General features: G+C 36.8%; 1 protein-coding gene across 2 annotated transcripts in view; it reads left to right on the top strand.

Moving 5' to 3' along the window:
- Positions 1-16,626, top strand: part of NBAS (NBAS subunit of NRZ tethering complex) — a 190,761-nt gene extending 174,135 nt beyond the window's left edge. For both annotated transcript variants that reach the window (XM_069805772.1, XM_069805773.1), the window contains 2 exons: positions 4,895-5,023; positions 15,846-16,626. In XM_069805772.1, coding sequence (XP_069661873.1) covers positions 4,895-5,023; positions 15,846-16,121 — 405 coding nt within the window. In that variant the 3' untranslated portion in view covers positions 16,122-16,626. The remainder of the gene's footprint in view (positions 1-4,894; positions 5,024-15,845) is intronic.
- The last annotated feature ends 286 nt before the right edge of the window (positions 16,627-16,912 follow it).

Consider the following 16,912-nt stretch of genomic DNA (forward strand, 5'->3'; position numbering starts at 1 on the left):
GTAACTTATTTGTATGCACAGCTACAGTACTTAAGTGCACAAATTAGAGAGTTGAGATCGCATGGCTGAATAAGATGAAAATCTGATTACTGACAATTAACCTGTTTAGATGACTTTACATTTCAATAAATACACTGATTAAGAAGACAGACCTGGAATGATGGACTTCTAAAAACTGAGAGATCAATTTGTCTCCATGAATAACATTTGCCATTCTGAAGACCAAAGATTGTAATGGAAAAAACATTTAACTTCAAGTCATGATGGTCTGGAAGTTAGAAAAACTGTTTCTTCAGATGTAATGAGAAAGGTTTCTCTCTTCCTTTATTCTATCTCCTGCTGGTCTTTCTGGTTTTTTACAGCCAAGTTCTTTTTTAATGTCATGTGGAGAGTTGCATAGCTTTAATCTTTGTATCTGTGTATGTGTGTTTATTGTTTTTTTTTTTATTTTTTACATTATTCAGTGGATAGATTTTTCCATTCCTCTTAGTTGAAATAAGCATTGTTTTATTTGCTTGGAAGGCACATGTGTTTGGATTGCCTGACATCTGCACTGCCTGATTAATCTCTTTAGAAAGGGGCAAATCCTTCTCCCCGCAGTAATTGTTAGTGTGACTCCTCTGAATATCTCATGTTTTTCTATCAACCTATGGGTCATGTGTCAGTTAACATAAACACCTAAATGGGAGAATGCATCTAGTCTCTTATCTGTTATCACCCTGCGGTCCTAGTGGCCATAAGATGCTTATCTCCTAGAATAATATAGCAGCCAGTTGGTCTCCTTTTTTCTATTTTTTTTTTTTTGTAGCTAGCTGTCCCTGGTTTTTTATATATGAGTTTACATTGTATGTTCTTCTTCATTCACAGTTGTCTCTGATCATTTTGTTCAGATAATTTTGAATTTAAATGCTGCCCTTCGGTCTGCTTTCAGCCACAGGCACAATACTGTTTGTACTCATTATCCAGCCCTTCAAGCCATCCATGAAAATACTGAATAATACTGAACCCAAAACAGACTCCTGTGAAATCTGGTTTATATGCCTCACTGATGTCACAGCGAACCATCAGTAGCTGCATAACTAGATAGAAGACAAAAGCGATCTTACAAAAGTTTCAACTACCTCGTGGTAATCCAGATTTTGAATTAGAACTTCCCTTGTCCCTCTCGCAGGTAACATCATACGTTCTCTACGCACAGCCTCTCACTGCAGGCAGGCAGACGCTCAAATGCTTTCGAGTGCTTACTGCAGAAAAGCAAGCCACTTGTGTTGCTCTGAGAAGCACTGTGGGTGGTGGCTTGCTGCTTAGGGTTGGATTTCCAATTCTGTCCAGAGCAGCAGTGCAGTCACTTTGGGCAGAGATACGAGGAGGTATTTGTACTCTTTGGACAGTCTTCAGTGCTCGGCAAGTTGTCAAGTCCCTTCCTGTGGAAAAAGGGGTGGAGGCCACTGCGAGTGTTTGCAAGTCGGACCACACTCTCCTACACCTTACTTCCCTGGTGGAGAGGACAGTGACTGTTTCATGTCACATCTTCAAAGTCTCGCTGAAGTCAAAATATGCCATAGTGATGGCCTTATTCCTAACTATAGAACCTGTTGCAGGGCCCTGTGGGAATGTATTTCCATGCAAATTTTTTTGTTTGGGTTTTCATTTTATGTTTTGATGGTTTTCATGAACTGGGAAAGTCTGATAGGTCTACAATTTTCCCCTTGTGTGCCTGCTTTCTTCCATGCCTGAAAGACAGACTGTATTTCTCTTTTCCAGTCTTTTGTAACCTGTCATGCTCTCAAGGGCGATGCCTCTTAACCTGATTTATTATTTCTTTAGGTGTTTGGGGGTGAATTCTTCAGCCCCAGAAATTTCTTTTTTTATTCTAGTGTGAATTTTCAATGCTGAGCTCTCACCCATTGTTGTTGTCAACTGTTAGCTGTTCATTTGCCTGAGATCTTTTAATAAGAATTAAAGCAAAATAGGTATTTAATACTTTGGTTTTCTTGGTTTTTTGTTACTGTTTTTCCTATCGGTATGTCATTAATCACAATGTAGAGTCATAAGGAAAACAGAGGCAGTGCAGTCATACCTTATAAGAGATATGAAGAAGAGTGGATAGGAAGTACCCTTCTGCATAAACCACTAGTGAGACTGGCATTAAAATAAAACACCCTGTTAGTATAGCTGCATTTTAAGAGGACACTGAAAAATGAGGGGCAAAAGAGAGAACCCGCAAAAATTAGTGCACAGATGAAAATACTTTGAAGTGGAAGACTGAAGGAGTATATTATCTTATCAGAGATCGAGAGGTGATTGATTGTATTCTGCAGATATTTTTAGATGGAACAAAAGCTAATAAAAGTCTCTCTTGATTTACAAAGAAAGGCATAACAAGAACCAATTAAGTTTAATTTATACCATTTCAGATTTTAGCATAAGGAATGATATTTTGACAGTAAGTAAAATTAATTATTGGAATGTATATTTCTCCTTCAAGAGAGATGACGGATTCTCTATACTCAAAACATTTTTGTTGGTAAGACTGGATATGTCTGCTAGACATGTTATTATCCGGCACAAAATTACTCAAGTCATCTGACTGGTACCTACCTGAAATCTAATGACCTTTGGCTTCAGAATCTGTTACTGTAAGATGAAGTTAATTGGACGGCTAAGCCGTTAAAGAAGTTAATTGGATAGCTAAGCATGTGTTTCCTTATGTGTAGGCCTTTATGCCTCTGTGATGAACAAGGTAGACTGTGTTAGAACATGTCCCATTAGAATGTGTAACCAGTACTAGAGTATAATTGTGAAGCATCTAAGAAGAAAACATAATGCTGGCATATCATCTGAGTTAAATGTTATTGCTTTGAACAGCAATGTTAATATCTGTATTATTGCGTTTACTTGCCGAGAGATTTAATTTTTCTTTAAAGCAGCTCATTGAGACAGCAAACTCTGATGTAACATCTGCAGCTTTTCTCTCCCTGCCTTGTTGCTTTAAGAACGTACAGTATGTAGTTACATTTTACAATTTGCTTAGTTTCCTTTTCTTCCTCCCACAACCCTAAAATGTCATTTGCTGTTCTTTTAGAGAACCTTTTTATAGTTACAGGTTATTTCTTATGGCACTGCTTCTCCGGTTGGTTTTGAGAAGCTTTCAGACAGAAAAAGTTACCAAGCATGGTAAAATTGCTGGTTTGTTCAGGTTATGCATCTTCTGACTCTCAGAATTTATTGTTCTGAATATAAGTTGTATTTATTGCTGTGGATACACGTTTTCAAGAAAAGGAGACATGTAGAGTGGATCTCTAGCTTCACATTTAGTAAGTTTGCTGGAATGGTTAGGTATACTGCTCAAAAGAAGTAAAATAGAATATGAAATTATCAGAAGTTGAATAAGCATATGACTGATCAGACAAAGATTAATATATTTATTTGATATTCTTATTCCTTGATCCTATATCATATCCTTCACTGAGAACATCAACAATCAGTAGCAGTACAGGATACAAGTTTAAAGGAACAAGTCTGGGTAAGAGAACAAGGCTTGCCTCAGTGCCTCAGAGCTCAGTGTGATGGAATATAACTTCCTAGGCAGTGTTTCTTGAATGTATAATTTCAGAAAAGACTGAGCACCGTGCAGCCAGAGACCTCCCTGTGCCAAGCAAGGCCAGGTATCTGCAGAACATTACAGTTGGAGTATTTAACGTCTCTTCATCTTAAAATAATTTTTAGGCTTTTAGGTTCACAGCTACTAAAACCATGCTGCTAAAAGTGTGGTTGCATCTTGGTCATCAAATTGTTACACCTGTCACTAAACTGCAAAAGATGTAAAAAATATGACTTGCGTTCTCTCAGTTTAATATTTAGCTGATGAGCTCCTTCCACAATTGCTCTCTAAATGTTGGAGTGAAACAGAGAGCACCTGTAAGAGTTGGATACCATTTTCAAGGTGGCTATCATACAATATCCAGAGCACTTAGTGTGAGCTGTCCTGGAATATCCCTGATGACCCTCACTGGGAATTGGTTGTGACAAATGACCCAAATTCTTGGAAGTTACAAAAAGGGAAAAGGAAGTTATAATTTGGTTTATAACATCATTTGTTAGTTGAAATACTTATTGATGTATAAATGAATAAATCACTGCAATGTTGAGGGGGAAAAAACCCCCCACAAGTTACATGTAGGTTGTTTTGTTTGTTTGTTTTAACTAAAGGCCAAGGTAAAGATTTGGAAATGCACAGTATTGTGCATTGGGGAGTTTTCTGTTTTTTTCTTTGGCTTTATTTAAAGATACTTCTCTGGACAGTTTTTTCTTGCAGAGATTTATGATGCTGAATTTGTGCTATATTATAAAATATGAGAAATTAGATGAATGGGAGAAAATTAATTTGCTAAACTTTAATCATGTATAAAAAATTGTATAAAATTTGGAAAGATTTTGCAACAGAACTTTATGATGTTCAACTCTGGTACTGTTATTTCATGTTGATTTTGTTCTACTTTTATGATTGCATAATTGAGTTACGGAAATGTCACAGGTGCCTGTTAAGTTTCTTCCTATGCTTTGCAGTATTTCAGTAAGCACAAATATATTAGTCCCACAGAGAGCTGTGATTGCTCTGTTGTTCTTTCAGTAAAACTCCAGGTTGCAATGGTGATTCAGTACCTGTCTTGTCTTAATGTAACAAACGTTGCACTTACAACCCTGTATTTTGCATTTTTTTTAAAATGTGTCCTTTCAAGTTTCTGAAGTGTTATTTCCAACAGGGAGTTCATTTGTTGTGGAAGTTGGGTTTTCATTTTGCATTTGGCATAGAATTTTCATAAATTTTAGTGTGAATGATGATGTTAGTATCTCCAGAGATCTCACCGAATGAGTTTACTTTTATTTTCAGTGTATAAAAGAATTATGTTTCCTGCTGCTTAACCAGTCCCTCCTGCTGCCGTCCCTGAAACTGCTGGTAGAAAGCAAAGATCAAGATCTTCACGCTGTGGCACTGGAGCAGATAACAGCTGTTGCTAAGGTATGAGCAGTTGAATTAACCACCTTTCAGAGTTTGAGGTAATAAATTAGCTCTTTTATCTTCATATAGTAAGCAGAGACTATTGAGACCCTTATTATTAACATTTTCCACAGCTATTGCGTCCACAGTGAGCAGTAACACACAGCTAGTAAGAACTTTTATATATACTTGAGGTGATTAAAACTCGGCACTTTCTTTAAATTATCTAGTATGCTATTTTAAGTCAGTGTGGTGGAAAAGAAACTATTCAGTTATATCAAGTAGATTGTTATTTCTCTGCTCATACTCTAGCACTTTGGGGTTTTTTTAAGTGATAACAATACATCAGATGAGTTAGCTTGTTTCTGACAAACTTGGCAGTCTGTTTATATACACGTGGAGAGCTGTTACATCACTGGTTTTGTTGTAGAAAGGCTAAAATGCAAGATGATGTTTGGGGACTTTCATGCAATTCTGAACAGGTTTTATTCAATACTGCAGCGAAGTTTCTGGGAAAAAAAACCTAAATACTGTCTTTTTTATTTTGGACAAGAACTGAAAGACATTACTGTATATTTTTCAATTGTTATATAAAGTTACATTACTCTCTCTTTCCTATGTATGTGCTTTTCAGTTAAGAAGGAACTCCTAAAAAGATGAAAGCTAGTCTCCTAGACAAAAGCATTATATTATCTTTTACCATTTTTTTTCTGAAAACTGTGCTGGGTTTAAAACTTCTAAGAGCTCTTAATTGAACTTGTGCATGTACAACCTGGCTTTCTTGGATTTTATGCTAGCTATCATCTATGATCTAGCACCTTACCACAAAAGAGAAGGGAGGCATTGTCTCAGACCTTTATATGAAAGGGAATGGCTTTCCTGTCTGGCTGAATTAACTGCATTGAACATTTCCAGAATTACAGTATTTAGGTAGGAAAACCTCATCTCTAATATTTTCAAATTCTGCACCATATCTTAGGGAGGAGCTCTTGATTGTGTATTACAATATAAAATAATAATTGATGGTAAATTTCCCATATAATACTTCAAATGGAAACTGCCCATATGGAAACAGAAATGGAACTGTGTGTATCTTTTAAAAATAAGCATCCCCAAAACACAAAATCATTTAAAAATGTGATTTGTAGGAATTCAGATTGAGATTGTAACTCTTTTCTGAGACACTCAAAGTAGGCAAACATTCCCCTATTTCTGCAGGAGCTTTCTAGGGCAGGCCCTCTTCTCTAGTTATATTAATTGCCACAAATTTTTGAGATTCCTTGGTTGCAACAAATGGTGCAATCCTATCCCTTACTTTCACACCATCCTCTGTTCCCTGTGAAAGGTATTCTGCATCCTGCCCTTCCCAAGATTCTCCCTTAAGTCTCCCCTCCTCACTTATTCCTGCTCTTGTGCTGTGTCTTTCCTTCTTATTCTGCACATTGTATTCCAGAGGCTTTCTCTTTTTGCATCCATTGGATAGCTTGAGAAAGGATTTATCTCCTTTCCAGAACACAGCAGTAAAGACCAGTCAGAGAAGCAATAGATCTGGAAGCATAGGCTCCATCTCAGATGTTGCTAATTTTCCTTCAAAAGGACGTAGTTACCAAAATGGAGGAAGCACCAGCTCTTTTAACCCGTTCTCTACGAACATTTTAAATGGTAGCATGGAAGGTGGCAGTGTGTATTACATGTAATATGCATCTGCTTGTATCAAAATTCCAATATCATAGTTAGCATCCAGTATGAATTTGGAGTATTTCCTAGTTCATTTTGGCATTCTAAGAAAGAACCACAGGTTTTTATGAGGGTGTTCCTATTCCCTTTTCTTTATACAAATCAACCACAAATTTTCTGAATTTTCCACAAAACATAATTTTATAAATATTAACCACCAAAACGATAGTAGATTATCTTTAGTATATTGATAGTTTTCTTTTACCACCTGCAATTTTAAATTTTGTGTCTGCAAAGCAAACCTTTTTTGTAACTGGTTTTAAACAAGATGATCTCATTGAAAAGCAAGTGGGCATCTGATATATGCATGCACTTTCTCATCTATATGTTCTTGTTAACCTTTTAAAATTGACTTTTTTGTTAACAGATGAAAGCTGCTGTGTAAGTGACTAGCTCTGAAGCTTGCCAGCAGGAATTTGTGTCCGAGTACATTTTATTTAACTATTTTTAAAGCATAATGCTGTGCAGTAGCACTTCCTGAATGGTTACTAATTGTATTACTTTCTTAACTGGCCTTTTCTTTCTAGTGTGCTATGGCTTTCAATTTTCTACACTCTAGGTTGATTACGTTATATTGGAGTTTTAGGACCAGGAACCATGTTATCTTCTTACTAATATAAAGCCCTTTGTACACTTGTGCATGCCTAAAATAATAACTCTTTTTGGCCTTCTTATGCAGGACACAGCTTGATAAGTTGTTTCTAGTTTTTCCTTTGAAATTCAGTATTAATTTGAGCATGTAGTTGTGTAAGAGTGCTGGATAACCTAGAATTTTCAAAGCATTTAGCTTTGGTCTAAGTTGCATCTTAAGTCAATAAAAATTTAATATTGACTTCATTACATCAGGCATAACGCTTAGCCAGTACCTTGAATATGACATTCCACTGCCAGTTTAGAAAAGCAAGTAGTACAGAAGAGTGCAATGCTGAATTTAAAAGCTGTTCTTATATTGTTCAGGAAAGTATCTCTTACTCTTTGTTTTGTATGCATCTCATGACTACATTAGTTGGTGCTGTACTAAAAGTGCATATATTGCTTAGCTATGTCAATGTTGTTTATTCAGTATAATTTTGTATGCATACCTTTTGCTTTTTAAAAACAGTATTCGGACTGTTAGTGCTTTTTGTAGAATTCTTAATGAATTTTTCATAGGAAGCCCATTTCTGCTTACATTAAACAGGAAAAGGACAAATAACATCTGGCAAAGGGAAATCATAGCTATTGATTCCCTGACATAGTGCTAACACAGCTCACAAACATGGCTGTGAGAAAAATACAGCACTTGCTTGCTGATACGATGTATTAGTTAGCCATTTGTTGTATGTTGCTGACAGCTTTATGGATGTTTACAGTTAAGGATGATGCTGAAGTGCTGATACTAGGAATTGTATAGCTTTTGCCTGTAATAAAACAACCAAGATTTTGTGTAAGCTTTTTTGAAATTGCAGACCTCTCTTTTTATTGTGTATCTTTTTATAAACTGCCACTTGTCTTTTTTTGGATAACAGAAATAACTATTCTTCCTCTGTGTTGTGTAGTGTGTGAATAATTTTTAAAAGCAGTTTACCTAAATAAGGCTATTACTGACAATAGGGCTCAGATTTTGCCCTTAAGAGTCAGATTGTTTTTGAGAAGGGTTTCAGTGTTGTATGTTCACTTGGATATCTTTCAAAGATTAAGACTGGGTTTTATACTTCTGACAGAACAATTAAATATTCTGTTACTTGTTGGTAGTTATACTGTTAAAACAGCTAACAAATGGGAGTTAATACAATCAGTGCAAATACTTCTCCAATCAAGGCTTTAATAGAAACTAGAACTAGAAAATGGTTTTAGTTAATCTAAAATAAAACCTTAGCTCCGTTTGCATACTATACTTTCGATGAAGTACTGAGACTACCTTTGCAACATGATTTATTGAAAAATGTAACATGAAAAATCAAAGAATGTGTGAAATGATGGAATTTCCAGTGTTCTCCAGTGTCATATGCCATTTACGGCTAGTCACTTGATGTGGCTTACCTTTAAAAGAAAACTTGGTAAATTATGAGTATATAAGCTAATGGTGATTATGGTAAAATATCTTTCTCTAGTTTATTTTTCTAGTTTTTTTTTTTATATATATATATATATATATATCTTTTCCCCTTATTTATTTGTCCTATAGCTATAGACTCCAATGAGGAGTAAAATGAAAAGCATTTTTACCTCCAGTAGTAGTGAAGAGCTAATAGTCTGGGAAATAACAGGTTCAGTTCTTTTCTGCTATTACATCATCAACAGCTCTTAACTTTCCATTAGTATCCATGTTTCATAATGCATGGATTTTATAATGCATAAGTTATGGATGAAATATTGCCTATTGCTAATACCAGAACCTCTAGACACCTGCATAAACAATGCTGATGAGGAACTGCGCAGACCCTGACTTGGCCCTTAGGCAAAAGGTAATGCCTGACCTGCTCTTGCTTTTCTGAAATTCTCAGTACAGGAGAGATTTTTTTTTTTTATTCCCCCCTACCCCCGGTACACTGCATCATAGCAAGTATAGGTACAATGTCCATGTAGGCTGTATTAGCAACCAGAAGAAATACTTGATGCTGATACGTGCCCTTGGTCTTGGGGAGCAGATCCACAAAATTCTTGCATTCATGGTCGCATGAATTTGTGGAGGCCTCGGTGGTTTATCAGTAAAGCCTTCTAGATGTCTCAAATTCCTCCTCTGAGGAGGAGCTCCTCCTGAGAAGAGCTGCCACCTGTGGCAAAGCTGATCTTCACCCACCTATTTCACACACAAGCTTTCTTAAAAATTTTGCAGGCTGCCTGGCTCTGCATGCCCAGGGCACCTGCTGCCTTGGTAGAGCTGGGTGCCTCAAGCCTGAGCCCATTTGCAGTTTGGAACACCCGTGTGCTGATGGCAAAGCCCCAGGCAGGCATGCTTAATAGTTATGCACTGACAGCACCGAGTTCAGCGAAAGACACAAACTGTCATTCTGATTCAGAAATACAGCAGTTAGCGTAGGGGTGAATACAGGTTGTACAGGGAAACTGCTTGAACCACCCCCCACTCCCTAAAAGCAGCACTTAGTAGTCTGGGATAAGGCTCCTCATCTTGCTGAAGATGTGCAGAAAGAGTTTAGGACCTGTGGAGACAGAGTGCAAGTGGGTCCTCACTTCTGTTGGCAGAAACCTTGATGAGACGTGGTTTTCCATCTGTAGATGCAGATCCATTTATAAATTCTGCATTTAAGAGACATATGATAAAATTCACAAGCCCTGTTTGAAGCAGAGTGCTGTAGCACTGCTTCATTGGAAATGAGTGCATCTGTTGCAGTTCTGTTTCTATGCTGTCTCACTTTCTAGATGAATATGTATGTCTCTAGCAGGGAAGGATATTGATCATCACAGTCTAAAGGAGCGAGGTAGTCATCAGAGATACCACTTGAATGCCTACATCTTGAAAGCAGATTTCAGCCAATACCTAAATAGGTATGTAAGTCAAGGAAAAAAAAGTCAGGAGTTCCTCTCCTTAGTGTAATTATCCCCATTAGTTCTTTTACTTGTACACGTGCGCATTGTGTGTGAGCACCACACTAAATCTGTACTGTCACATCCTACTGAAGGAGAGATGGATATGAAAAAGTAAAGCTGCTCCTATTTAAGCCTTCCAGAAGTAACAGATACTACACTAATGAAAAATTCAGCACCCTTAGCATGGAAGTCTAGATAGGCATAATGATTTTTCTCTACCGTATATACTCTGAGTGTGTCATTATTGTGGTTTATAGTTTATTCACACGTTTATACAATATGGAAAGTGGTTGTCTGTTAACTTGCAGAAGATACCTGCACCTCTGAGACTTGCTTAAACTGCAGTCAGCTGCATCCCGTATCACTGGAACAGTGTTTCTGGGATCAGCAATAAACTTTGCTGGAACCAGCGTTCTAAGGCTTAGTTAGGATCCTGGGATAGCAAGGGCTCTGCATGTGCAGGCAGATCAGAAATGACTCATCAATAAGATCTTACCTCTGCTGTCTTCCGAGAAGCAGCAGCTTTTTAACACTGGGATGGTAAGGTTGCTTTTTAGTAATTGTCTTAATCGGGTTTTACTCTCTTGGTTAAACTTGTCAAAAGAGTGATTTTGAGAAAGAAAACGTAGTGCATTCAGAGAGTCTGTGTCTACTGTAGCCTAATATTTGGTATGTATGCCAGAAATATGTACTTGCAGGCAGTCTGTGCTAACTTAAACATTTTAAATATGATTGAAATCATTGGTAAACAAAAATAACCCTGAAGATTGTTCTGAATTAATATTTTTCAAAAGGTAAAATTTTGAGGATCAAAAGTCCATCTGAAACAGTATGTTGGCTCCAACGGATGGGAGAATTACAAGTGTAGTGAAAAGTAAGAATAGGGCAAATGTATAGGCTCTTTTTGAGATACTACTCTCCCAACTTCCAGTTATTTTTCAGCTCTATGTATTTGCTGACTAAGTAACTGCCAGTGGTTTTCTTTCTCAGTTTTGTCCAGTTTCTCCTTAAACTTGGATGAGCTTTTACATTCTGCAGTATCATTTGCCAAAGATTTCAACAGTGTAAAAAAAACAACTATATTTTTTTTATTTACTCTGAACTTGATCCTACTAGGTTCATTTGATGCTTCATAATTCTTTTTTTAATGAGAGAATTTGTTTAATCAATTGCTTTGTACTCTAATGATGTTGCTATCTGCTTTATACCCTTTAAGCTGCCTCTATCCTAGACTGGGGAGTCCTAGTTTTGCTGAGTCATTCCTTGCACAGACACCATATTATACTCTCTGTGGTGTATTTTTACTTTTAAATATATGCTGTGTGTGTTTACCTTTTATGTCGTTATAGTAATTCTTTGCTTTAATGCATGTTCTAATTTAAAATTAATTTTAAATATATGTAGTCTTATGGTACATTTAAATTGATTTAATTTTTTAAAATCTTACAGTTTTATCTAAGCATCGCTGCTCAGTGTATCAGCTATCTTAATTAAGGGTTTTAAATATACATTAATTCATTGACAATCTGAATAGTTGTTGGTAAGGAATTTCGGTGTGTGCATTTGTTTTTATGTGTGTGTATTTCGGTGTGTGCATTAAACTAATGACTGTGACTGTCTCTTCATATGCAACTGATACCCAAAACGTTGACATGATCTGTAGTTGCAAAACTGCTAAATAGTTAATCTAGTTTTCACAGCTGCCTATTTTTATACAGATTTTTCATTAAACCTTGGCATCTCTGTTCTTCCCACACCTGTCAGACTCCACTTCAATTGACCAAAGTGTTGCAGAACAGACAGTGGCCTGAGCTGCGTGAAATGCCTTCACAGGGTCTGGTTGCCATCTTGTGTCCCCATCTAGTTACCTGGAGACAATTACATTACAAAGGTTCCCTCTTTCTGACCAGATCTTCAGACAGCTTTGAAGTCAGAAAATGGGAAATGTTAATCAGTTTAAACCTACTGGGCTATTTGAGCTTAAGGATGAGCTGACAGACGCAACCCAGAGTCTTCTGTGCACTCTTTTGTTATGTGTAAAGACACAATGATCTCATTTATGCCTGAGTACAGATAGGTTGCTCTGTTTCTGTGTTGTATGCGGGCATCTTCATCCCCATAGTATAGCTCAGGTGTAGCTCAATAGTTTTATGCTAGAAAAGATCTTTCACTTTCAGACTTGGCCTTCTCAAATTTGTAGGTTTTTGGCATATGAAATCACACTAATCTATAGGACCTTTCGTTAACTGAATAATAGCCTAAAAAACTAATTTAAACCAAACCTCCTATCTTCTGTTAATCTCATTACTGTAATTACTGTTTGTGTTTTATGTTCATAAAATCAAACACTGAAGCCCTGTGTAAAGTTGCATCCTACGTACAGGTCAAGAATAGAGCACATAGAGCTCAGAGGTGGGGCAGAATATCCCTCTGGCCTTCCATTTCAGAAAAGATGAGAGCTGTTTGGATAATGGCTTAGTATGCTGTGTGGTATGCTACAAGTTGCCAACACTAGGAATTTTATTTAATCATCAACCTGTCTTCAACAGGAAAACATGACAGTAATTAACATATGACAATTTAAAGGAATTATTAACTAATTAAAGACTTAAAGATTAGACAGCCTAAAGACTGGACATCCCTACAGTTCTTAGGTCCAGCTTACAAAACAGTTCTAAAACTGCTATGCACTGTTGCATTAGCTTTGTAATAATGCATAAGTGTGAAAATGTTGAAGACTTGGAGGAAATCAAGTTTATTTTTAAGATTTCAGTGGAAAGAAAACCACAAATAACTAATGAAGTAATGGAAGAAGTAGCATGAGGGTGAAACAGCAAACTCTCTTCCTGGTTAACATGATAAAGACATTCTGTTTTTCTGGAAAGCTTCTGAAGTTCCAAAGGAAGTGAAAATTGTAAATTGAAAGTAATGATCCTGTGTTATTAGTGGTAAATTGAAGGTAATAGAAAGAGGTATAATAGCTTTTCATGCTACAATATTTCATGTTTTGTCTTTTTCCTTTTTCATTATATTTTATGTTGTGTGGAGTGCATCTTCTCCAAAGTAGAGCAACAAGTTATTCCATTGCTGTTGCTTATCACATACATGCTTTCAGTCATCATGCCAGCTTTTCAGCTCTTACACAGAAGTGGAACTTATATTCATTACTCTAAAACTATTTAGATACAATAAAGATCTTTCTTCTAAAGAATTTGTTGTTACTTCAGAGGAAGTTCTTTCTCATGAAGCTAGTTGCACATTTCTCATCCACTTCCATGCAAGGAGCTACCTGGTAGTTCCTCATGAACTCTCCATGTTCCTCTGAGACAAGGGGAGTCAAAAGAATCTCAGTAGATATAATAAAAGGGGATGAAACATGATATTTAGCACTTACATTGTTGAAATTAGCTGAGGCAGAGACAGTCCTTAATAAGAAGAACTGGCCCCAAGAACCAGCCGATGAGGCAGAGACAGATCCTGATAAGAAGCAAGAGCTGGCCCCAGGAACCAGCCAAGACTGGCCTTGCAGCTTGGCTGAATACCAAGAAATCACTGAGCCTGCGCAAGAAAAGAGGTTACTAGCGGTGATGAAGAGGAGTCGTCTATCTTCATCTCTGCGACTACCAGACGACCACCATAAGGAGGCCCTGTGCAAGTGCACTTGAGAGGAGACTATGGAAATGACTTCTTGAAGCTAATTTTAATATGAAGCGGGGATAGGTCATGCATATGTATAGGCGTATTGTGAATATGTAATACCTGACTGTATAAACTTGAGGCGAACTGCCAAGTCAGGCACGCACGACTTTGGTGGGACTACCCCCCTGTGCTGCCCAGCGCTGAATGAACATACCTACTTTACAATCTCACTGATTGTGGAGTCTGTTTCTGCACGTCACCTCTACATGCAAATGTAATATTGATTCCTCCAAATAAGATGCCAAACATTGGGAGTCTTGGAATTCCATGCATTCAAGAGAAAATTATGTACTTGTTCTAATTTATGCTTTGAGGATCCTGTTTCTGGTTTGACTACCTGTATAGGGAAACTGGAGAGAGTAGTGTCCCACAGTAGATGGTCCATGTTAAATGGTGTGGATGATCTCTCACAGTGTATGTGTCTGAGTAGGTAAGAATTTTTACCAGTACATTTGGTTTTCTGGACTAATAGATCATACTTTTGTTCAATCTTTCTGGAAAAAAAAAAACAACCCAGATTAAAAAATAAACACACCACAACTCTAAATTCACAGTTACATGTTACTAAGAAATGAATGTGGAAACTTTGTGGGACAGAGAATTGGGTTATAAGCAAGAAGTGCCTGTTGCAGTGTGTTCATGGTGACAACGGTGGGGCAAGGAGTGGATGCAGCCCATTGCACATGAACATGAGAAAGCAAAGCTCTGCACTGTTTTAGCTTGAACTAAAACAGGGAGACAAGGAAATTTTAAATGCTGCCCTGAAAAGAATCAGGGTTAAAATTTTGTGATGCTAATTAGATTAAAAATTGCTTAATTTCAATTGTCAAGTGTCAGTGCCAAATCTCTCGGTATACAGTAGTCACGTTCTGTGTAGCAGCTGAACTGGTCTTCAAGGGTACCAAATCACTGGATCACAGGGGCTTTATTACTTGCTGGTACAGAAAATGAAACAGAGGCTAACCAGACAGTTTTGTTTTGTTTTTAAACTGAGAGGTTGTTTTGTAAACATAGCATAATTTGATTAGTTTATTTGTAACTTTTAGGATGCAGTCATTGAAAACTGACTATTGTCTACCCCTCCTTTGGCCCTTTTTTTTGTTTTGTTATATGTATTTGTTTTATTGGACTTTTCAAGTGGTAATTCACCTAAGTGATTAAAACAACACTGCATTTCAAGGAACCCAGGAAAGACATCTCAACAGTAAATTAAATAGAATGTAAAGTATTCTATAGTGTTATTTGTAAAGCTATAGACAAGATTTTCAGGAGAGTGTCTGTTCTCATGTATCAAGTAACCACATTTTTATGAAGTACACAGGGTGCCTCACAGAGGTAGCAGCTCTGTGCTCCCAATCTTTTAAAAAGTTGTGTTCTTCTGAAAATCTCACCCTTGCTGTGAGTGCTGAAACTCTGGAAAATCTGGTTGAGTCTGCAAATGTTGTCTATCATTAATATGTGGAATGTAATATATTATATTGATATAAAGTGACCAAAATTTAATATACTTTGCTCTGACCTTCCTCAGGGTGTCATTCTTGATATGGAGGTAAATGGTGTGGTCTGTTCTGCACTGAGGCTGAGAACCTGTGAAAAGTCTATAAAGCTGTTCATGTAATCCTAGCCAGGTTGTTAAGCATCCTTATTCCTTAACTTTGTGCAGGTCAAATATTTATATTAATGTGAAAGAGACTGTTAAAGACATACCTTTACATATTCTGACATATGCAAAGTGTGTATCCCTGTTAATCCATACAGAATACTCATCTCACTTTCAAGGTCACGCTGTGCAGTTAGAACAGTCACGACATGTTCTGGTTGATGGATGTATCTGGTAATTAATTTTTAATTACTTTGGATTTTTCTTTCTTCATAGATTGATGATTCCAGTTGTGATGCTGAAATACTTTCCTTGCTCCTCAATGCCAAGTTAGTGGTGAAGTGTGTATCTACTGCCTTCTATCCTCGCCTTATTGACCACTTACTGGCTAACCAGGGAGAAGGAGGCTGGGATGTGGAGGAAATAGCAAAACAACTTAAAGAAGCAGGGTTCAACGCGGAGGCTGGGTCCCTCTTGATGTCTCATCGAGGGACTCATCCTGCACTCAGGACTTTTACTGCTGCCCTCCAGGCTATTCAGCATTGGATCTAAAAATGTTGAATTTGTGGATTTGTCTGCCTTTTTGCTGGAGATCTTACACAAAAGGGAGAAATTGTTGTTCTAGTGAAGTACAAAGTTAGTTATTACCTATGTTTTGTAGAAAATACAAACAGCACACTTACAGTGAATTCCCATATACTTCTAATAATTTTAAATAAATATTGGTGTGGACCGTATAATTCTGTTATATGACTCGGAAAGCATTGAATCTCATAATCCTTTTCAGATCAAAGTGTTAAATGATTACACTCTGTGACATATAAATGAAACATTAGTAAGCTGGCAGGTTATATACAATTTGTCTTAATTTCTGTAAGTAATTTACTCTTGTCATAATATAAAACTAATGTAAAAATACAATTATAAAGACATATGGAGCAAAAAAAAAAATCACAATAAAGAATAATTTCTGAGAATTTCAAAACCTTAAAATTTGATATTGTGCAATGTTGTTACCACAGCTTTTGTTTGCAAGAAATAAAATATTTTGCATTTATCATAGTCTCTCTTCTCTCCTCCTTTTAGACAGATAAATATTTTTTCTTCAGCCCCTTTTTCTGAAATTCGTGTTTCTCCTTAGTGGTGTTTATTCATAAGAACAAGCTGAACTTTTGTGTGCTTGCAGACAGTTCTAGTCTTTGAGGTATTTTCCCCCACAATTTGGGAAGCCCCATCTCAAACCCTAAAGATTTGTTGATAGTTTTTGTGAAGGCACTTTCGAAGTATTTTACTTATATTTTTCCTGAGTTCTGAAAAATTACATAGCTGTATTTATTTCTAAA

The sequence above is a fragment of the Haliaeetus albicilla genome, chromosome 18 (assembly GCF_947461875.1).
Source record: "Haliaeetus albicilla chromosome 18, bHalAlb1.1, whole genome shotgun sequence".
NCBI lineage: Eukaryota > Metazoa > Chordata > Aves > Accipitriformes > Accipitridae > Haliaeetus > Haliaeetus albicilla.